The following is a 24217-nucleotide window of genomic DNA, read 5'->3' on the forward strand; positions in this document are numbered from 1 at the left end:
AAAGTCGCTATGTATCAACACGGAGGTTTAAAGCGCTGCGAGATTTCAATGCAGGTCGGTTCCATTCCTCCCGCTACAAGAGACTCCAGAAGACCTTTTCTTCTGTCTAACTCGTAGGAGGCAACATGTCTAAATCAGAGACACTGCTTTAAAGTGTTCTGTGGCAACCAGGTTCCTTTTCAGGTTGCTTTGATTCCCACCATGACTTTACCTTCAAAGGTACTTCACAGCACACCAGCCGATTGCTCATGTGCCCATCCCCAGCCTAGTCAAGGCTGCAGCTCTTGCTCTGACACGTGTTTTTTGTTATCATCTTCCTAAGCAACCTGAGGAAAGAGTACTCAATTCATGTGCAACCCAACGTGAATATGTGTAAGACTACAAAGCAATGAAGTCCATGTTTTGAAAGAAATAATTTTGCAAAGATCCTGCATTCAGAGTTGAAGAGTGTTTTTGTAAATAGATGTGCTTGTAATGAGCAAAAAAGCACGGAAGGTGGAATATATGCAAATGCGCCTTGGCATATGATTAGAAAAATTGTTTTGTGTCCATTCTATTACATAGCACTGATAGACAGCGAGAGGCCAGTGCAGAGCCACAAGGATGATTAAGGGAGTGGAGCATCTTCCTTACGAGGAAAGGCTGAGGGAGCTGGGTCTCTTTAGCTTGGACAAGAGGAGACTGAGGGTGACCTTGTTAATGTTTATAAATATGTAAAGGATGAGTGTCAGGAGGACAGAGCCAGGCTCTTCTCTGTGACATCCAATGATAGGACAAGGGGCAATGGGTGCAAGCTGGAACACAGGAGGTTCTGCTTAAATATGAGACAAAACTTCCTTTACAGTGGGGGTGACAGGGCACTGGAACAGGCTGCCCCGGGGTGGATTGCGGAGTCTCCTTCTCTGGAGACTTTCTAAAGCCGCCTGGACGCGTTCCTGTGTGATATGATTTAGGTGTTCTTGCTCCGGCAGGGGGATTGGACTAGATGATCTTTCAAGGTCCCTTCCAATCCCTAATATTCTGTGATTCTGTGATTCCTAGTCTCTGAGGATGGCAGGTTTCCCAGAGCAATTCCTCCTTCCCAGACCGTCCGTTGCTCTTACAGTTCCTTGCCTTCGCCCTTGGTGGTGCTATCTTCAGGAAGCCTCTGGTTCTTAGGTACCCTTAGGCTGCACCTGCAGGAGGCCAGCAGCGCCTTCCAAGGATGCTCCGCGTTGCCAGGCCCGGTTCCCCAGCTGGCAGGCATTCTCTGCTGCCAGGCTTTTAGGAGACTTTTGCTGTCAGCCTTTTCCCCAGTGGGGCCAGGTCACCTCTGTGGCTGCTCCCGTCCCCAACAGTTTCCCATTCCCATGATGACTCCTCATCCCCCAAATGACTTCTCATCCCCAAGTCTCCCTTGGGGACCGGCCACCCACAGCCGTTCCCCTTCAAGAGCAGACATCCCCAAAACAATTTACGGCGCAGGCAGCGGGCAGCAGGAGAGGGCTGCATTCAACCCCCCCCACTGACCGATGCAGGAATAAGTGCAGGCAGAGGCTTTGCAGGGTGGAAAAGTCAATTTAATACTGGGGTAATTGTGGCTGCCACCCCCAACCCGTCCCCAGGTGAGGCCCTGCTCAGTCTCGGGGCCTGGCCTGCCGGCCCGCGTGGTCGCCGGACCCCGGTTCCTCCAGCTGGACCCTTCGCAGCCAGAGTATGTCCCCGAGGTTGTCATCCTCCGGGGACCGTGGCAGTCCGCGCCCCGAGTGCCCCGAGTGCCATGAAAAGCTTCGGGCAAGTTGTCGTGCCATGGGGGGGCTGCGCTCCCTGCACCTGGGCGAGACGCTGCGGGACCGATAGCTGGAGGGGCTCCTCTGCCGCTGCTGCCGCCGCCCCGGCCCCACATTGCGCTCCAACCTTCTGCGGGGCCGGCGGGACGAGGCGTCGCGCTGGGCGGGCGGCAGCAAGCGCACGATGGCTATGATGAGCCCGCGGCACATTGGGCAGCTGACCCTTTCGGCGGCCCAGACACGGATGCACTCCAGGCAGAAGGAGTGCCTGCAGGGGTTGATGCAAGCTGGGTTGGACATCTGGCCCAGGCAGATGGGGCACGTCTCGTCCCCGGGGGCCTCCTCCGGCTGCTCCTGCTGTGGCCGGTTCATGGTGCCTGCAGCCGCCCCGGCGTGGAGACGGTCGTCCCCTGTGGGAGGCTGCCCTGGTGCCAGGCGCTTATCAGCAGCCTGCGGGCCTCAGCACCTCCCTTGCTGGTCGCCGGCAGGACCTCGATGCCTTCTCTCGTGTCGCTGGCTGGAGCTCGACGCGTCGCGTGCCACCAGCAGGACTACTACAGATAGAACCAGGAAGAAAATATTCCATCAGCCAATATACATTAGCTTGCTAGGTTCAACCAAGTTGTCTATAGCACTGTAGCAGTAAATATTCTTCGTATGGATTCCAAACATTGCTATTAGGGTGGCAAATATGCTGATGATAGGTTATGCTTCACGAGAGTACACTTAGGACAGGTGAGGTACATATATGTATAAGTATTTGATAACATTACCGAAGGACTTTGATGGATCGTGTGCAACAAAAAGGGCTTCGCGTGTGCTTCCTGCAACACCTCCGCCTCTCGCCTTCCAGCAATGGGACCTCGAGCACTCGAGTACCAAGAGCCGGACTGGCCGCAGGCGCGACGCTCAGGGCACTTATAGCCCAGCCACCTTTTGTGATGCCGTAGGGTGACAGTGACTCTGTGGTGGCATCACAAGGGTCTCGGGGTGCCCCTGATGGCAGCACTGACAGAGGTCACCTGACTGTTGTGAGAAACTGCTGACGTGAGATGGCTGCTCCACGCTGACAGGAGCAATGGCTGCCAGGCTGGGGTCCAGGCCAGGAGGTCGGCCTGCGGCCTGGGAACTGCCCCTGGGAGCCAGGGATGTCCTGGAATTATCCCCCACATAGCCAGCGCTGTTAATAAAGAATACCTGCTTTCTAATTCTCCAAAACGAGTCTTGGAAAGTTGCTTTGCTTTTTGCATTCCCCCATTGATAAGGACACAACAAGAAACTGAGGAACAACTTCTCACCTGGGGAGGTGGAAATTGGCCAGAGACAGTGGGAACGTGCAGGAGAAATCTGGGGTTGTTTAGAGAAGATCAGGACTCGTGCTGTGGAGGGGCTGCGCTCCCTGCGCCTGGGCCAGGCTGCGGGACCGGTGGCTGGAGGGGCTCCTCTGCCGCTGCACAACAGCCCCAAGCAGCTCTACAGGCTGGGAGCTGAGTGGCTGGAAAGCTGCCTGGCAGAGAAGGACCTGGGAGTAGCGGTTGATAGTCGGCTGAATATGAGCCAGCAGTGTGCTTCGGTGGCCGAGAAGGCCAACAGCATCCTGGCTTGGGTCAGACCCAGTGTGGCCAGCAGAACTAGGGAAGTGACTGTCCCCCTGTACTCAGCTCTGGTGAGGCCGCACCTCGAGTGCTGTGTTCAGCTTTGGGCCCCTCACTACAAGAAGGACATCGAGGCCCTGGAGCATGTCCAAAGCTGGTGGGGGATCTGGAGAACAAGTCTTACGAGGAGCGGCTGAGGGAACTGGGGTTGTTTAGCCTGGAGAAAAGGAGGTTCAGGGGCGACCTCGCGGCTCACGAGCTGTCGAGCCCAGCTCGGCTGCGTGGATGCTCTTTCTGATCAGCAAAATCGCTGCGCTAAGGAAGAGGCAGCACGTGTGCAGCGGGCATTATCCATCTGACTTCAGCTACCGGAAGGGAACCTCAAAGTCTCGTTTCAGCTGTAAATGTGCAATGAGCAGCAGTTTCAGCATGCGGTGTTGGAGTGACCAGTGCAGGCTTACCAGCTTAATGCAAACACAAGCTATTAATTTAAGGCAGGTATTTTTAGCAGCCGTACAGCTAAGGGAGAAACAGTGCCAGCAGAGCCAAGAAAAGCACAAACGAGGCCGCTGCAAGTTTCCTGCATCCCCTATGCCACCGAGGCGCTGACCTGCTGTGCCCCCACCACACACCGCTCTGCCGCAGCCTGCCTGCACCACACAGGAACTTACAAGTCGTGTGTTTTGTTAGGTTGGGTTAAATACACTGATGGTGTTGGGAATAAGAAGCCCCCTCGTGGGAAACAGTTTCACTAAAACACCAAATAGCTTTTGCTTATGGCCTGCAGCCTCTCTGGGATCTTCTTTCCAACTCCCAGGCACCTCAAAGTACCACCAAAGGAAGCATTTGTCCGGAGAGGCCTTGACTCACCCCATCCCACAATTCACACCCGCGGGAGCACAAAGGAAGGAGCAGTGCTGCCAAAGCGGCAGGTTTGTTGCTGCGTGCCCCGGCCAGCTCCCACTGAAGTCTCAAGGTGGAGATGGAGACGTTATCATATATCTCTATCATCATGCACAGATGACAAAAATACACACCGGAAAATATTTTCCTTCTGGAGGAAGAAAAGAAAAAGCCCTAGGGAAAAAAAAAAAAAAGAGCCTCCCACTTTTAAGTTTAAAGTAAATTAAAAGCAATAAAACCCCCTTTCTGAATTATGTCATTAATGTAGCAATGTACATCAACACTGATAACAAGACCCATGAGAAAGAACAGGTACATTTGGTCCAATCTTGCAAAGCCGTGCCCATATATGTCTTTATTCCCTACATGCCAAGCCATGCTCATTACACATCTTTATTCCCTACGTGCCAGGATCAGACCTTCTTATAGACATGCTTGAAAATAACGCTATTCCTGTGCTTCAGTATGAAGAGCTGAACTGCTGAACAGCTCAGGAACCTGTACTCCTGGCTTTCCAGAACACACATTGACAGTAACTTGTGCAAACACTGGTAGAGTAGGTCCTAATTCATTCCTTATTTTTAAGCGTGTCTTCCTGATACGTTTAACATGCACAAATTGCACATGAAATAGCCCCATACCCTGTTTCCAGAGAAGAATCTGCCTTCAAAACTCAAAAGACTACAATGAATCACAGCTGGGATCATCAAGGTGCCCTCTTCTGGCCCACTGAAAAAGTCGTCTTGTTATCCCCTGCTTTCTTGGCCTGGAAGAGCCATCAAAGTGAGCACCTGTTTGTGCAAACATTCCATTTATTTAATAAACTGGCCAGAAAAACAACACAACAGACCATTCTTGATGTCATATAAAACTTTTTTAAAAAAATCCTTCCATTACATATGACTTTATAAAAATAACTTAAAGCACCATTCCAGGAATCTCAGTAGAAAACCACGGATTTGTTGCTGGGTCGAAGTTTAGGTACGGAGTGTTCTGCCCAGAGGGCGGAAGAATTTACCCCATTTTCACACCGCAATGAACTCCCAAGAGCCATTTAATTAAAGTAATCTGAACCTTCCTGCTAAAAGAGAGGGAAATGAGAAACCAGATCAAAAAGCACAATCATTTCCGTTACAAAGAGGCATTTTACCACTTCCTGATAAATATGGATGGAGTTTATCCAGCAAGAGAGTGAGCTTGCTTGTACTTTTCATGGAAACCTCCATTTCAGAAGTATTGTCTTCTTAATCAAATACAAAACTAAACATACACGAAACTAAATATAGCTCTTAGGCCTTGTCTACACAGAAGAATTTTCACTATAGGTTTTCAGAAATTGAGTGGTGGTGGTTTGCCTGTTTGAAGGAAAGCCTCAATACCACTGTGTTTAAAGTGGCCAGGTCACACCTGAAACCGTGCAGCATACAACTGCTCACCTGAAAAGGAAGAATTTATTCAGATTGGATACAATTACATAACACACTTGGAAGTATAATCCATTCCAAATTGGAATTCTGTCAGTTCTAAACTGGACTAACTATTATCACAGAAGCTGCAAGATACAGCTCAAAAGATCTGTGTTATACGCAACGTTGTTACTATCAAAATAAAAAGGCTTTATGTATAACAAGGCCCTGATAAAAACTATTCTTTCTCTTACTCACCAAGAACATTTTTATAAACAAGCGTCTCTAAAAAGTCAAGAGAAAGTCATTTTGAAAGCAAAGAGATGTTATCCTAGACGGTACTAAACTTCTTTCAGTGATACCTTCTTCCTCGTGATCAAACATGCAGATAATTTACCTCTGTTGGTACACAGCTCTGATCAGGTAAAATGCATGCTCACGAGGAGGACTTGTAATTGGAGTGTTAAAACCCGGTACACAGGGGCACTACACAGTTATCTGAACTTGTGGTGACATTCTGGAGTTAGGATGCTCTTTGCTCAGGTAACAAACTAAGGAAGAAAAACAAAGTTGTTGCTCAGCTGTGCCAGCAGTTCTTCCATCACTGCCCACCAGACAATGCAGGTTTTAGGCTATGACTTCATGAAAGCATTTGTAAAATGCCCTGCCAAACAACAGCTGGAGAGTTCAATATGCCCATTGCTTTGCTGATTGCCAGCCCATCACCACTAGTGACCGACTCCCACAGAGCTCTTCTCCTCAGATGAGCGGAGTGCTCTGGTTAAAATGTACACACTTCTGCAGACTTCTGAGGATGACTTCTCTCAAAACCTCTCTTCTTAAGTGCACAAGTCAGCCATAGTGATGAAAGTCAGTCTCTGGCAATAACAAGAATGGGGGTCTTTAACCTCAGCAACCAGCCTGAAGAGTACTTTCACCAGAACGCTTAGTCACGGACAGAGTGGTGAATACCTTTAGGGAAAGAAAAAAAAACAAAAACAAATACTTTTTAGTACAGCTAGAATCAACCTTCTCTTCCGAAGATTAATTTGGGCCTAATGTTCAAACCACAGCCGTTTCTTATAGTAATAAAATAATAATAAAAAACCCTACATTTAAAATCCTTGCTACTAAATAGCGCACACACAAATACCCTCTGTTCCCTTCATTTACCCCATGGCCTTACTTTTATGGTGAAAAGAAAATTAAGGAAGTCTCATGGCTTTATAGCACCTTTTGCCTTACTGCTGGTAAGTTCTTACAGTGCGAATGAGCTCAGCAATAATACTCTCCAGCCTGTATACCTAACAAGCAAGTGTCTTTATTGCTTAGACAACTTCTTCGCTGGGTAAGTGAAGTTAACCTAAGGCTGTAGCATTTGAAGAGTACCTAACTTTTGCCTCTGTGTCTTTCCAGATATTACGGAAATGTGGAGCTGATTGCTGATGAGGGTATTATGCCTGGGTTTTGTATCCTCTGGACAATAGCTAAGAAACACTTAAGCCTAGCTTGGAAACGTCAAATCTTTACTGCTTTCAAGTCACATTAAAGAAAAGGACATGTTGAAGAATAATTATTGAAAAACTAAAGGATATCAAAATTCAAAAAGAAAAATTATACAATACCGTGTTTAATATTAGAACTTTACCATGCAAATAATTGCATTGTTTTGCACAGATGTAATATAGAAAGGAAGAAGGGAAACCAAACTAACCCACTTCTATTTAAATAGTTCAAAGTTGCAATAATTAGCCATCAAAGCCATCTCTCAGGAAGAATAAACTTAGCACAGAATAAAGTACATACACATTTCATTTATGCAAATAGCACTGAAATATCTAAAGATAATGGGGATCTGAAAGCCCTACAGTCCTGCAAGTAGAAGCTTTACTGCATTAAAGCTGCCAGAGCTCGTCAGAGAACATCAATAAATGGTATGCCTCTTCCACTTTCTACAAGCATGTAAAACATTATGTGCAAGTCAGGGAGACAAATGCATGTTTAATATATTATGGCAGAAGAACCAAAATATATTTAAACTATGGTGCATGGCTTGATACAGGGTTTCTAACTCTTCAGATCTGATCCACAGACTGACAACCTATGGGAATTTTCATTTGTTGCTATAGAATTACAGAATCATTAAGGTTGGAAAAGACCTCCAAGATCATCTGGTCCAACCATCACCCTACCAATGTCACCCACTAAACCACATCCCTAAGCTCCTGGTCCAACCTTGCCTTAAGCTTCACCTGCTTTCTTCTTGTCCCAACTGCAAGCTCTGGGTCTGCTAGCCAGTTCCAGCAGCTCTGGGGACCACAGAGCTCCCCAGCTCCAGTAAGCCAGCTGGGAGTCTTTTGGTAACTAACTTTTTAGCTGACTCACAGAATCACCCCAGCTTTCAGAAAATACCTTTTCTTCATCACAGATGCTCAACTATATGTGCCTGTATGTCAAGCAGTGCAGTACAGTCCAAAGTGAGAGGTAACTCTCTATACTTCTGACATTCTACCAATCTGTACTTGCAGTTATTTGTACTTCGCCTTGCAAGAAATTCCATTCGGAGTTCAGGCTTTCTGGAGAATAAAACGCTGTTCAAATATGGGAAGTGAAATCTCACCCTAATTTACAAGCAGCGAGAAATAAGACCCTCAGTCTTAGTCTTCTTCAGGTTGAGTAACACTGTGTTCTACGAGTCGCTCTGAGCAGTCAGTTAGCACTAATGCCAGCGAAGACATCAGTATTTGATCCTGCAACACTGTCGCTTTACTGCTCAGATCAGAGTTCATGTCCTTTAGCCTTTATATAGATGCATCATAAACATCATTTTATTCAGCCAGATATGCACAGCCCTGACAAATTCCAAACAATTTTAAAACATTTTTTTCTTAGTCAAAGAGTACCATCTTGCACTTTGATTTTTGTTTACTGCATAAGAGATTAAATTAAGTAACAGGCATAAAAAACCTTCTAAAGACTGGCATTAAAAATGATCAGTGTTCCCTGGAGCTTTTAAATAGTGTATTTCTCCTGAGCCAATTTCTTCCTCCCCCACTCAAACAAATATGATTATCTGAAATTACCTCCCTAAATTATGTCTAATCATCATTCTATTCAGCTTCAATTTTAGCAGCTCAGATGTCCAGAATAAATTATGACTATCAGCCTCTCTTCACACTGCATATGCTAATATCCTGCTCAAGTTCACAGGTTTGAATGCCTCACTCAAAGTTCCCCCTCTACAGGGCCCCTGATAAGATAAAGACTTACTGCCCCTCTTCAAGGGCTTGCAGGAACACTGCTAGATGATATTACAGGGGGGGAAAAAATAGAATCTGTATTGCAGATGCTTTGAAGATGATTCAGATTGCTAGCAGTCCATTCCATTAAAGGAGCTCATATTAAATTGTTTATACCACATCAATTTGGAAACACAAGAGAAGTGGGCTTCACTTCTACAGACTGGTATCCTGATGCTCTCTCTTACACTCTGTAGCTAAAATATGCAGGTAAAAACACAGATTCTGTACAATGACCTACAAAGGTCATATACAGTTACGTGGGATTCTCAGCTAAAATAAATGGTCCTAATGCTACTAAAATCAGTGGAGCATCTCTGATTTACACCAAGGGGGAACTGTTCCCTCCCTGTTAGACAAAATTCAGTTCTTTGTTAAAGACAAATAGCAAGACGAACACAAGAAGTTGTTATGTGGCCTTGTGTACTTCAATTCAAATACAAAGACCTAGAGAGTAAAGGAGAGATCTTCAAAAGGACAGAATTTAATAGAAAAATTGGCATGTAGCTGGTCCCCTTCACAGCACCAGCTTATATGCCTATTTTGAGTACATATATCCAGAAAAATTAGCTCTGACAACCACCTCAGCAGAAACAGTACTGGAAACCTTCAAAAATGTGGAAGATTCTGTACTTCCCAGTAGAGGGAGCACTGGGTTAGTGGAGACAACAATTATTTCACAAATGAAAATAAAAATAAATAAATAAATAAACATTAACTCTAAATGTTAGTTTTTTTAATATTAAAAAAGAAAATTTCCTGTCTTTCCCTCCCCTCTACTTTCCCCTAATTCTGACTTCTTTAATAAAATTCTGATGTTTGGGTTTCCAGCAGCTTATCCCAGAATGCTACAGAAGCTGGGATAGGAAGGTGACTTCATATACAAACCTCTGCACAGACTGGATGGATTCCTATGGTGCTGTCTAGCTGTTCTTTGGTCAATCCACACTTAATAGCAGCTGCAAAACCTTGGGTGACTTCTCCAGCATTTGGGCCGAGGACATGGAAACCAATGACTCTCTCCTAAATAACAAAGACAATCAAACGCAAGCACAGTTACCTGTAAGGTCCTCTTACTGAGAGTATTTGATTTCACCAGTTCACAAAACATACCACAAATTAATGTAACCGCGAATGTGAACTATCATTAGCTCTAACAGAAGGGACTTAGTGGGAAAAATTTCATCCTCTCTCCAAGAAGGAAAAGATTAAACTAAGAACTCACGAATCAGCTTCCTTACACCTTTGTGCATGAGTCTTCTGTTTATATCAAGAGCATTCAAATTTAACACATATCATGATCTACACTCCATTATTGTGTATGTCCAAATTGCAAACGTACTTAAACTTTATTCAGGCAAGCTATTCCACTCATTCCAGTAAGACTAAGTAAAGGCAAACATCTTGCATAAAGGTTTGCAATATCAGGGTCTATGCTAGCTGGCTGTATGGCGCATACCTACAGAAGAACTCGCAACTTGATAGTTGCTTAGTTGCTTGATAGTTGGAAAGAGCTATAAGCTAAAATTCTGGCTAAGAGAAGTGACAAGAGGTGCATGGTAACTAAACTGACGACTACTGCTGTCGCGGTGTTCACTGCCATTGGAAGATAATATACCTAGAGATTCGCCAAACAGAAAGACTTCTGGTTACAAAGAAGATAATATGACTTCATACATTACTTCTCATACCTCCACTACTGTTCAGCTGCAATATATGCCAAATTGTGCACATATCCTTACCGAACACCAAGGGAACAAGCCCTTTTAACTTGACTTTCTTTTCTTCAAGAGAGTTTCTCTTCTTCAGCAAAATCTAGCTGCTGTGGGCTTCAGTGGCTTTCAGGACATTAGCTGGATTTTGCTAATCACAGACCTAGCCCAGTTGGGAATGAAGAGTTATCTGCTCCTTCTGCTAAATGTCACATGTAAGGGAGTGGGGATAACCAGTACACTGGAAGGTTATTTTCTTTCAGTAAGCCTGATGACTGGGAATTACCAGAATGTTCATTTAAATAAGAAAAGCTACCAAGAGGTAGTAACTAAAATGGAATTATCCTTATTTTCCATTAAAAATATGCACGTATGTAAACATAAAACCACAGAAATGAAGTTGAGATAACTACAGTTTCCCCTATAAATTTAAATAGTTACTGAACAAAGTTTCCATCCGGGGTAACTTTCAGCTCAATCTCTAGATGTTTAAACATACTTCTAATTTTCAGGACAAGAAAACATTTTAAATCACCATAAAGTCTTCCTATTTTCTTAAGTAACTTTGGATTAGGAACATAAGTATGGGTTCTAAAATAACTTCCATGTTAGTGCAAACTCCTCCAGAAAAAGGAGATGGGCAAAACCAAGCAGATTTGCAGACTTCACAAAATGACACGACGCTTAGGAAGACTGCAGGAAGACAAATCTGTAACTGGTGATAAAAGAAAATAGGCAAAATAGATTCAAAACTTCATTAGGGCTTGAACCTTTATGCTATTAGCTTATTATTGCAATTAGCAATTTTGCTTGTGCTTCAGCAGGTACTGTATGTTTCCTTAACCAGGAAGTCTTATCGTAGTCCAAGGATAATCCTGGCATTATCACTCTAAATGAGATTTGTGCAGGCAAGATATATTAATCCTGTTAGAAAAATCTCAGGAGTTTTATAGACACATATGGACTTGCAGAGGTCACAAGATGCAATGATTTCTGAGTGACCTCCACTTCAGAGAGAATAGTCTCCCCAAAAAACATATCCTGGTTTGGAAGAGGGATAATAAGATAAATGGATATGACTTCTAACCATTTTTTTTTCTAAAGTGAATCAATGGTTAAAATTAATGAACAGTCTTAGAGCTCTCTATTTGTCATTTTTCATATACAAAAAACACCATATACAAATGGTGACTGCAAAATTTTCTATTTTACTGATGGTGATTTTTGTATAAACAAAAGTATCATTACAAATATTTATTACATTTCAAACGGTAGGGAAAATGTAAATTCTTTTTTAACTTGTTAAAAATAACCTATTTATAATTGTGGGGTCAATGGTCCCTACGATGAACATACAATTTCTGTTTTCTTTGGAAGTAAAGATGCACTTACATTATCTCGAATATTGCAAATTATCTTCGCATAGCATTTGTTGTTGTCTCTGGATGGCACAGTCCATTCCAGTGGCCAGAAATGACTATGGTACACCTGGAAATAACAGCACAGATAAGAAAAAGTTCTAATTACATATCAGAGAGCATCTGCTCTCTAAGAGAGATCTTCCAAAAACTGCCAGTTTATCTTAAATTTGCATTGCCTGCTTCCAAAACCAGAGCTTTACTACTGACTGCAACAGATTTAGGAGGACAAAGCACTTTTGGAAATCATAACTTGTAAAGACTTTCAACAACTGAGATGTAGCACATGGATGAACCATTAACTAACAGCTCTCCATTAGCAATCAGGCATGTACATAAGAGTTTGGAATACTTTAAGTCAGGTAGAGAATTCTTCCCCTTGAAAAAAGCTGAAGAAAGCCTCTACAAAACAAGCATTACTGTCATCCAGTAGTTTAAGGAAAAAAACACAGCTTTAAGTATATTACACTTCCAGAATGCAGTAACCATGCTCTCATTAAACTTGACAAATACAAGCGTTCTTCACAGAAGGCTGCACAGTCTCCGGATCTACCTGAGATGAAGGCAAAAATACTTCCCAAAGTGAAAAAAGGGAAGAAATAGCCTCAGAGCCCTGGTTTAGGGACAGATGAGGAAATGCTTTTTGCACGGTCTCTTAGATTATGAAAAAGAAAATTATGGATTAGATTATGGAAAAGAAAAGGAAAACAAAAAAAAAAAGAAAAACTGAAAAAAAAAGAAAACTGAAAAAGGAAAGAAACCACACAGCCCCAAACACATTTTCCTGTCTACCTCAAAAAACATCACTGAACAGACTCCTGGCTTCAGATAAGGCTGCTCATCTGCTCATCCACCTGTGTAGGATTTGTCCCAGAAAATGATGGGGGTGTTTTGAGGCACAGGTCTACCCAGTACTCCTGATTGCTCTCATTATAAGCTAACCTCAAACGAATTACTATTTGAAAGAAGTTCCTAAGTGATTGCAACTTGAGTAAAAATATGCCCCTTCACAAAGTTGGAGAGAGAGCTCAATGCTTTCTGCATTAATGGAGCTACAAAGCAATTATAAACATTGCTATACAAAACTGAAATTTAATAGGTTTGGACGACAGATGCAACTCAATATTCCTACTGAAGCTTACAAACCAAAAGCCAATACAGTGACATGATAAAGAGGTCAGAATCAACTAAATTAGGACTTCGCCAGAACACAAATGTTTCTGGATGCACATTTTCAAAAATGTGAAACAGAAGTAGATTTTCCACAATAAAGGGTCCAGTGTTTCACATGGAAGAGCACAAACTTAACTCAACAAAAATTTGACTCTGAATAAACAAAGTCTGTGGGCACAGCAGAATTTCAGCCTCTGTCCTGTAGTTAGGTTAACAGAACTTGATGTGCAGCCATATTAAGTCATATGTACCTCTTTTCTCAACGTACAAAAAGTATATTTGACAAAGCTAAAAGCAAGACAGTTCTCAGCTTTATGAACCACCACTTATGTGCTTATTTCCCCAAATAATACTCCTCAAGTGATCCAAGTGGACATAAAAGAAGTTCAGATTATTGTCAGACACCCTCCCCTCATGCTTTCTGTAAGGTGGTCTCCACAGTATTTTGTAAGAACAGCTTGGGACACCAAGTGCCTACATATTCCATTCTCGACAGCAATCCCAGTGAATGAAAAAGGATTATTCAAGTGAGTAAAATTAAACAGGTATCTGCCTACATAGTCAAAATAAACAGGAAAAACAGTGTATCAACATTTGTTTTTATAAAGTAAAAATCATCATGACAAAGACTTTGCCACATTGTAGCTACAAAAAGCTCAGCTTTGACATTGAAACCAATGTATTAGTTCCAACACCTTTAATTTATCCTGAAGTATTTGCATAGAAGATTTTTTTTTAATAATAAGTATTCTACCTACAAGCCCTGTTTGTCAAAGAGAGAACATATTTACAACTAGAACTATCAGAACTGGGGACTATTTTTAAAGCATGCTTAGGAACTGCCAAGAAAGACAAAAATATACATAGTCTCCTCCTGCCCTTACATCAGAGTACAGAATGTTGTTTTAATCAACTTTTAACATCATTTTAAATTACAGACTTGGAACTTAAAATCTAGATGAAATTAAGGCATTTACCTCAATGTTTTCCTCCCCAAATTTCTGTATTGCATTCTCTTCAGAATATCCACAGGCTCCATATTCTAAAGGAGTGAACACCGTGGTTGGAACATTCACGTAGTCACACTGTGTGGTATTCAAAATAAAACAAAAAACACACACAATATTAGTAATAACATCAGCACACTGAGTAAAAATTAAGCAGTCTGAAAGTCAGGAATAAAAGTTGTATTATTTGTAACTCTGAAAGCTACTTTTTCTTTATTTTAAATGAAGCTACAGTTCTGGTGTTGTCCCTCTCAGAGGTGTTAACTACAGCAAGAACAGAACGAGAGTTCAAAGCCACACTGACATTAACAGGCATAGAGTAAGAAGGAAAAGGAAATGCAGTAGTGCCCTGCTTTAAAACATAACAGATCGCAAGTGACACTGGAGATAAAAAGCAGTCAGTTCAACTGCTTCTACAGAGCATTCTATTTTTAGGAGGTAATGCTACAAATACTACACCACCATCCAAAAACCAGCATCTTTTTCATCAGCTGCAGCCTAGAAGATGTCAAAGGCATGAACTACAGCCATCTGCAGCAATAGCTAGCACTAAAGCTGTGTCCCCAGTCACAACCCATGTAAGTCAAAAAGCCCTGACTACTCCGCTGGCAATGATCTGCCAGGATGCATCTGCAGGACACAGCCCAAGATGCTGCTGGCCTTTGCCATCAGGGTAGATTGCTGGGTCAGAGTAAACTCCTTGTCCCCCAGCCCCCCCAAGGGGCTTCTCTGCAAAGCTACTTTCGCACTGGTTGATCCCCAACCCACGCTGGTGCATGGGGTAACACCTTCCCAGGCACAGAATAGCAAGGTTGCCCATGCTGAACTTCATGAGGTTCCTTCTCCAGTTTGATGAGGTCCCTCTGAGTGACAGCTGGTGCATCAATCACTTTCCCCCCATTTGATTCATCTGCAGCCTTGCTGAGGGACTCTGTCCCATCACCCAGATCATTAAGGAAGATGATAAACAGTACTGTACTGAGTACCCAAGTGCTACGGCACTCCACTAATGCCTGGCCTCCAGACGGACTTCTTAAGGGTGATCACAGCCCTCTGAGCCCAGCAGTTTGGCTAGCTTTTGGTCCACCTCACTGCCCACTTGCCTCGCCCATACTTCAGCTTGTCTATGCGAATGTTACTCTAGCCTTACTAGAATCAAAGTAACAACATCCACTGCTCTCCCCATATTCACCAAATGAATCATTTGCCACAAAAGGCTAGCAGGTTGGTCAGCTCTAATTAATTTCCAGCAACTTTATTCTATTAATTTCAACTCTAATTTCTTTGTGTCTAGTTATCAATTAAGGTGCTGTTTACTATTCTTTCACCACCAATCCATAATACTTCCTTATGTTACAATCACCCTTTCTAGATTAGTTAAAACAGCAGTGTAAGCCAGGATCCCACCTAAGCAGTTATTTATTTCTTGGATTCACTCAGAGCGATGATGCTTTCTTTAGTAGCATAAGGATTTTCATAACCTGAGAGACAGTTATTTGGCATCAAATGTAAATTAAGACCTATCTGTAGTTCTGCAGTAAGAAGAAATCCTGGCTCCAGCTATGGTTTACTTAAACTTTGCTTGACTGATATAATGACATTAGGCACACTAATTCAAGATTCTGTTACTGCAATACCTGCCAACCTAAAACAAACAGCTTAATCAAGCTTTAAATCTGGCTGATAACAGAATCTGATATGAGTACAGCAGGCTCTACAATTGAAAAATTTTTCTACTTAATCCCCTTGGTTATGAAGGCGAGACAAGCACCCACATCAATGCTGCTTGGGTAACATTGCTTAAAGGCATCTTCCTTTCCTTCTATTTACAACTTAAAGATAAGGTGTAAAAAGTACCCATGTTACTCCTATTTGGACTGGCATAACTTGACTGAAACCTACAATCACACAGGTATGATATATAAACACTGGATTCATGAATTCAACTTCTCAGGTATAAATATGTGTTGACTTATTGGCACACTTGAGCTTTCTTTGTATCCATATTCAGTTTGTAGCAAAACTGCGGACAGCACTGAAAACATAAGGAAGCGAAAATACTAATGCAAATAACACTGAAAATTAAGAGCATCACATCTCCTTAGAAGAAGTAGAGCAATGAGTGTTCTGTAGCAATTGGTTACTTACCTTAGTGGTTGCCCCACCATAAAGCCTCTGCACTAACAATCTTCCTGCCTGGATTGCCACCGGTGTGAGTTCCAGCCTGTCCTGCAGTATATCTCCGATAGCGTAGATATATGGCACATTTGTTTGCTCCATATCATTGACAGGTATTTTTCCTGTTCTGTGATTTGCATCAAGAAAAATAAAAGATGTAAGTATTCTGCTGTGAAGACTCAAGTGGTAAATAACATTGCAGCAATTGAACCCTTTAGCTTTAAGACACAGGCATGTACTTGACATCTGAGGAAAAGAAGTCATATTTACAATCTTATAACCTTGGTCAAGGAAGTAAACTAGTGCAAATTTTGGTCTCTACCAAAACTACAGGAATTTACACACTGGATAAGGAGGTAGCCCCTGAAGTTGTGATTCATCTCCTGAATAAATTCTCTGGTGAGACATAACTGCTTTCCTCAAAATACGCTACTACCAGCTGAACTGTGTACTGGAAACCCTGAGGAGTGACAGGAAGAGACATTCTCCCACTCAAGCTGTAGGTCAAAATAATTTCTCCACTACTGAAATTCCAGTCCAGTGAGTGAAGTAGTTTCTATAAACTTAACCTTCAGGCTTCTTCACAGAGACAAGTCAAGCTGTTAGACATCCTACTTAAGGAATACAGCAAGCTTTTTAGCATTAAATGTATTGAGCTAATGGAAGTTTTTAATTATTAATATTTCCTACTTCATTAATAAGTGACATAGTGCAGTAATCACTGCAGGAAACTTACCTAACAGGTAAACCTGATCAGACAGGCGCAGAAACAGTCACACAGTTATTTGAAGGACCAGTAACAATTTTTGTATAAAGATGCAGCTTTTTTAATTTTTGGTTTTGTTAATAAAAATGGAGTTTATACTACTAATTCTATAGTTAGTTCTATTAAATTAGTAACGGATGTCCCAATGTCAAACAAATAAAGACATGTACTGTTCTACAAGACAACATGGGTCTGCCAATTTTGAAATGAATTTTGGAATTTTTTTTACTTTGCTTAACATTGCAACAGTTCTCTTCAGCAACATCAGTCACAGTATTCATATACAAGCTGCCCTCTGCACTGCTCTCCCACATACTACTAAGTCAAGTTCATGGTCCTGCATTTTTTCATCAAAGGGAACATGGTCTAGGTCCCTCATATCTGGAATACATTTTCAAGTTACCAATACTGAAAATGCTATTGATAGCTCCACTCCCTGGTGCAATGACCTCACTACATTAAACCTGCAATTCTCTGCAGGAGACAGATTGTTCCCAAAGGTAGCTGCGATAAGGCTAGAAATAAACTTCTCCAAAAACTAAAACACATCACCAACTCCAGCTGTGAGTTTAAGAATGCTACTTTGATTTTATATTTCAAAATAAACATACAGTAGTATTTACATTAAAAATGTAAACAAACCGTACCACACTAAAAGTCCATACGAAGAAACACATCTCTGCCCCAAGAGGTGGTAGAGATAAAAACAAGGTGATGGGAGTAAGAGAGTATGAGAAACAACTGACAGATCCTAGAAAGCCCAGTCACTGGAAGAAGCTGACAGACCAGTCTTTGAACTGAGACAGAATGGAAGAGACACATTTGACTCTCAGTATTTAGGAACTGACATTTCAGTATAAAAAAGAACATGGGGTAGTACTATGCAAGATAACACAATTATCTGCTACATAGTCTCCTATCCAAACAGGAGACAAATTTCTCCTCAAGGCATCTGACTGCAGATGCACTGCTGCCACTGCACTTGTCAATGACACCAGCTGTGTAGTCAGTGATATACAGAAATCTCTCCTTACTTTTCATTGATTTTCACTCCAACTTTGTCCAAACCAATTTTTCTTGTACATGCATCTCTTCCAATTGCTAGCAACACCTGCAAAACAGCAATGCACATGTTACTGATTTCCTAAAACCTCAAAAGCACACCTGCTTGTTGCTATCTATTATTTTAATTACAGACTAAGGATCAGTACCTAAGGTTTGGTCACAATAACATGAACACATTAGTGACCCATTGTATGTTCGCTGAGTTCAACACAAGCCACACCACCATCGTGACCTAACAATACGAGGTTTTAGCTACAGCCAAATATCTTTCCGTGGAAAAATATACGAATAGTATTCTAAATAAATCTGTTATCATATTTCCTTGCAATTTCATACTAAATTGTTATACCATATTCCTGTATGTTGACACCAAAATGCTCTTTAAAGAAAGGGCTCTTTAGGAAGGAAACTCAGGTGTTTAGGCAGATAAGAAGAAAATAATCTTTGTTTTGATCAGAAAATACCATTTACTTACATAGGCCCTCAACCAAGCCACTGCCAAATAATATTTGTTGAATATTATTTGTTTGTACATTTGTTCAGAGTGATTTTTTGGACATTTGTTCAGACCAAATTCTTACCCAAACTACAAACTTGGCCAGCTTAACTAGCAAAACAAATTTCAAGGTATACTGTCATGGAGAAAAGTGTTTCGTGCTTTTCAGTCTTGGAGAACTGCCCAGTTAACTACGCAATGTGTCTCAAGTGACAAAAGAACTGTGTTGAAGTTGTCCAAGATCTGCTTCAAGTCTTTTAGATGACCAAACCTGCCAGATCTTCAGAGCCGAAGGTTTTCAAATGCATCACACACAGCTCATATAACAAGTGACAGCATTTCAGTGAAAGATATAGTAGCAATGAGAAATCAGAAGTTTCCTTAAAATAAATAAATAGAAAAAAGCACTGATTTGGAAGTTAAAAAAAGTATTTCAGTACCATGGACCAAGAAAAATAGTATCACAATTCTGTGAAACAGCACTGCTGTTATTGTTTATCTTTCTTGTAATATTAGTACTCAAGAGGCACTAATGCATATCCTTGCTATGGAATAAACTGATGCACTGTGCAGGTAGATGAAGTCACTGGCACAGACTATTTTTTTTTCTTTCAAGGCCTAAGAAAATGAATGGTGTGAGAGGTGATGAAAACAGTCAAACATATAAAGGCATACCTGCATGCATTTCCACTGTAATTTTACTGCTTTCAGTGTATAATGAAATTCCTTGCCTGACTTGCCATGGGGTATTTGTTTTTGTGAAGATGTGGCATCAACAACCGATCTTAACAACACCTTAACAACAACACCTGTTTTGTTTAGCTCTTGTAAGGACCATTGTTTTATGCTAACTCCAGAACAGCATGCTTCAGTTACTACAGCAGTTATTAAAAATCATTACTTACAGTTTATGATAAATATTTCCCTGGGGGAAAATCCTGCAACTGATTCCACGTGACCAACCTCCTCTAAATCCCTAAGCTAAAAAACAGGTTTCAAAAGCATGCAAGTGATTTGGTAAGGCACGTGGGACTCATGCCCGTGGATTCTAGGACTTTTCTCACATTAATTACATGTTGATTGTGTACCATTAGCCTATTGTAATAACCGAAAATGATTTTTTTTAATTGAAGCTAAACTATGGATAAAAAGACCCTAGGAATCTTAACATTAACTGGAAGTTTATTCCATATTCTTTACATATATAGACAGGACTCACAGTATTGTATTCCCCTTCAATTACTTCATTCCCCTTTGTGGACTTGGCTGTAACTTTCAGTCTTCCAGGAGTTCCTTCCTCAATCTGCTCAACCTACAACATTTGGGGGAAAAAAAAAGAAAAGGTTAGTTTCAAATTAAAGTATACACATATATCTTAGTCCCACAATGTATTTTATGATCAAAAGTGAGTGATTAACCATGACCTAAAATTCAAGCATTTGTTCTAAAGGTATTTTCACCACTCTCTAGATTTGTGATTATTACTTTCATATTGAAATATTTTGTTTCATCTCCATGCATTTATTGTTATAATTAACACAGTAAGACCTCATTTCTGTTTACAACAGTTGTATTGACTGCTAAGTTCTTGTCCAAGAAGCTGTTAGTATCAACTGAGGACAGGGAAAGCGAGGAGGAAGGGAACTCCTTCTAGACCTGGAAACAGAATCAGACATTTTCTTAAGCCACACCTAGAGGACCATTGTGTCTTTCACCCATGGGGAAGCCACAGTCATAGCCCTGCCCTTACTCCTGTTGAATAACATTAGTCCAATACATAAAGCTGCAACTGTCTTGCAGGAGAGGGCAGCAGCTGGCTCTAAATGGCTGAAAAACACCAGCAGTTTAAAAAGAAGCGAACAAAAAAACCCAGCCCTTCCAAGTTCCTCAAAGTAAACTGAAATAAATATTCCTAGTTTTAGCAACAGATCAAGCTTCTTCCCTCCCCCCATCCTGCTAACTGCAGTGGGTTACAGCCTATTCCAGTAAAGCAAAACAAAAAAAAACACACCCCCACATAAACAAACAAACAAAAAAACCATGAATCTTTGCAACTGTGCTCTTTGTTGAGGGTAATAAAATATAAAGCCTTGTTTTAAACAAACACCCTCCCAAAACACATGCAACCTCTACATACCAGAAAACAAAGCAGAAAGTGATGCTACTGGCTTTTTTGCCCCCCAAAGGCTCCTTTTTCCTCCACTAAACAATCAACACCAAATGAGCAAATGGAATTTGAAGCTACATAGGCGGGTTCTCTTTCGCCTGGACTGTGAGAGGACTGTATGTTTAACTGCAGTCTTTCTTTTACCATCTCAGGAACAACTGCCACAGCTCCTACTTTATATTGAATATCTCTAGTCAGGAAAGGAAATTTTCTGATTGTTTCCCCGTCCTTTATTTTTTTAATTTAAAAGAACTCAAACCTTCTGTCCCATCCTATCAACTTTGAAAGATCGCTCTTAAATTGCTCCTATTTGCAGGTGGCATTATTTATAATCATTTTCTGTCTTCAAGTGTCACACTGAATAATAGGCAGAACATGCATAACTTCAAAAACAATGCAAGAAAGAGATGAAAAGATCTACTAAGGAGATATCCAGCAGTTAAAGGATATTCTCAACTAGAAACAAGACCATATATTTTATTCGCATTGAAATCAAAGACATACTGAAGGGACAGGATGAAACAAAAGTATACTTTATGACTAGGGTGAGGGACTCTGCAGAGTGCATCTGGCTGGAGGAAACCACCTGACATTCAGTTGAAATGATCTGCTTCTTTTAAGACTAATTTCCTCCTTTCCTATCCCACCAGAAGAATTTACAAAAAGATAAATCTGAAACAATCAAAAGCTAGATAGTCATCCCTGACCATCTGTAGGGTCAGATCTACAAAGTGGTAACTGGCAAGAGCATTTTTTAAATTACTCTTGATATTGTTAAGTGTGGAGGAAAAGAAACAAACAAAAAAATTCAAAACAAAACAACCAGTCTTCATTCTATTTAATACTTTAGGAATCAAAGTGTTACTCATTAGTATACTAGCTTAACACCAAATGGAAAAATGCTTAGTATGTTATTTCCTATTTTATAATTATTAAGAACTAATCATTGTGGAAAAGCATTAAGAAAAACACTGTTAGGACTCTGAAGCCTTTGGTAAGGCAATTTAACATTAGAAAAGCTCCAAAGCTTATCTCATCTACTTTGCAACCTGAATTTGCTTATACATATACCTAGCTGTCTGCATGCGTACCTCTACGGAATTCCAAAAAAACTAGGCGTGTATGTAAGGTCTCTGCCAAGTAAAGGATATAGATAGATACTTTAAAAGCTCCTTTAATTCCTGGATAGTCCACTGGTCCTGGGCACTGTAAGCAGTATTTGCTGGCTGAGAAATTGAGAACTGACAACGAAAAAGATGACTATTTGTGATGCACTAGCCCTGGTCTTATAGGAAGTATACATCTTCCTACTTATCAGTCCACAAGAAGTCTCACAGACTTCAGAACATCTGCTAGAATTTAAGTATATTCAATATTTGCAGGATCAGGACAAGTAGGCAAAACAACATTTTAATGTAACATACACTAACTCATTATGAAAGGTGTATTAAAATCAATTGTAGTACCACCTCAAGCCTACCTTGATCGGCACAAACTCTCTGATAAATTTGATTCCGTGTTCTTCCATATATTCACCAATTTTGTTTGCCATATCCTGGTCAAATCCTCTTAAAAGAATGGATCTCACCATTACAGTGACATCTAACCCAAGGCCTGCAAGAAATCCTGCACATTCCAAGGCCACGTAGGAAGCTCCAACCACCAGGGTTTTCCCTGGACAGTAAGGCAAGGAGAAAAGATCATCACTGGAAAAAAGGGGGAAGAAAAAGAAAGTCAGAGAAAAATGGGAGTATATGTTGCACTTTTTATTTTTCTACTTTCTTTTGTAAGAATAGGATTTTATTCCTTTTCCCGATCACTAACAACAAAACTTATTTTTGGAAATCATGCTAGAATACTAGATCAGTACATGATAGATTAAAGAAGTCTAATTAGGAGCACACACAAAAATATGAAATACTCCAAAGAGCCACTAAAATGTTGAGTTTTTTTTTAAACAAACTTCTGACAATTTCTTGAAAAAAAATAGGATATTTTTTCTGAATTGCTTCAAATATTTTACTGCAAATTTTAGCTCCCGATAGCTATAAGGAAGAGGAAAGGGTTTAGCATGTAAATAAACACAACATCTTAACTTCTTTGAAGACTTCTCCTTTTGCTAATTAATTATACACAGTGCTAAATACGTGCAGACAATAAAACGAATTAATGCAAACCACAGTAACAGGCAGAGCTAGGAGTACAAAATTAGAGCAAACATTTATTTGCCTGCTTTCCACTTCTTTCAACTGCTTCATCAACGTGTCATTTCTGCCACACCTTGGAGCTAGACCCAGGCTATGAAACCAGGACCTCATGGAGACATCATGCTTGCTCAGCGCAAACTCAGGCAGAGTTTGGCAAGAAAATTCTCCAAATATTTAAATTTTAAAAAGCGTCGCTTTTTCAGCCATCAATGGCAACCACTAAACAAGATGTTCTCTGCAAATGCTGCAGTGGAATGAAGCGTGACTGTGTAATTAAAGGCTACATCATAGTTCCTAGCTCTCAAGGAACCCAGTTAAGATTACAACAGACAGCCTCAGTCTGATAGTCTGTAACTCTGGCATTCCTGACCCTTCGATCTTACTGTTATTTTAAAGCCCTACTTTATCAACTATGCGATCTATTACCTTTAATTTCACTTCCACTTAATATTAGGGAAACATACAACATGGTGTTTGGGTTTCACGGGGCTTACGCCAGTCATTTATTTCATTATTGTAGGTTTCTAAGCCTGTAATTCCAACCTGTGTTTCTACAGTAAGTAATATAGCAGTTAGCCTGATACGAAAGCACATTTTATCCATTTCATCTGCATATCACTTTTTTGTGTGCGCGCACACGTGTAAAATTGTGCTAAAGTTCCTTGTTTTTTTAGCCAGACATTTGAAGCAGGTTCTCCCCAAAGTTGAATTCACTTCACTAAGTAGCTGGGAAAAAATTGGTTCAAGTTTCAAGACCAAGACTTCCACAGCGCATGAAGGCAGATACATTTCAACCAGCTTCACAACATCAGCTACTTTCAAACTCCCTCTTTCCCTGACATCTGAGCCGGAGTTTTCCCTCCATACAGACTGTTCTCTTCATTAAGAACAAAACTCAGTACGTGAATGGAAAGACCATAAAGAATAAGGAGAAAGCGTGTAACTGGGGCACAAATGATGAATTAATTTTATGACACACACGCAAATGATTTCTGGGATTCTCAAGCTGCTCTGTTACCAGCTAGAAATGGCACTGTTCTAGCCTACCACCCACAG

At 41.1% G+C, this 24217-nt stretch overlaps 1 protein-coding gene across 3 annotated transcripts in view; it reads right to left on the reverse strand.

Annotated features, from left to right (window-relative positions):
• Positions 1–5061: 5061 nt before the first annotated feature.
• Positions 5062–24217, reverse strand: part of TXNRD1 (thioredoxin reductase 1) — a 38332-nt gene continuing 19176 nt past the window's right edge. For all 3 annotated transcript variants that reach the window (XM_083812086.1, XM_083812087.1, XM_083812088.1), the window contains 8 exons: positions 22435–22660; positions 20007–20099; positions 18261–18337; positions 16431–16587; positions 14253–14360; positions 12077–12172; positions 9861–9995; positions 5062–6645 (listed from right to left, as the gene is read on the reverse strand). In XM_083812086.1, coding sequence (XP_083668212.1) covers positions 6583–6645; positions 9861–9995; positions 12077–12172; positions 14253–14360; positions 16431–16587; positions 18261–18337; positions 20007–20099; positions 22435–22660 — 955 coding nt within the window. In that variant the 3' untranslated portion in view covers positions 5062–6582. The remainder of the gene's footprint in view (positions 6646–9860; positions 9996–12076; positions 12173–14252; positions 14361–16430; positions 16588–18260; positions 18338–20006; positions 20100–22434; positions 22661–24217) is intronic.

This window comes from Anser anser, assembly GCF_964211835.1.
Source record: "Anser anser genome assembly, chromosome: 1".
NCBI classification, from domain to species: domain Eukaryota; kingdom Metazoa; phylum Chordata; class Aves; order Anseriformes; family Anatidae; genus Anser; species Anser anser.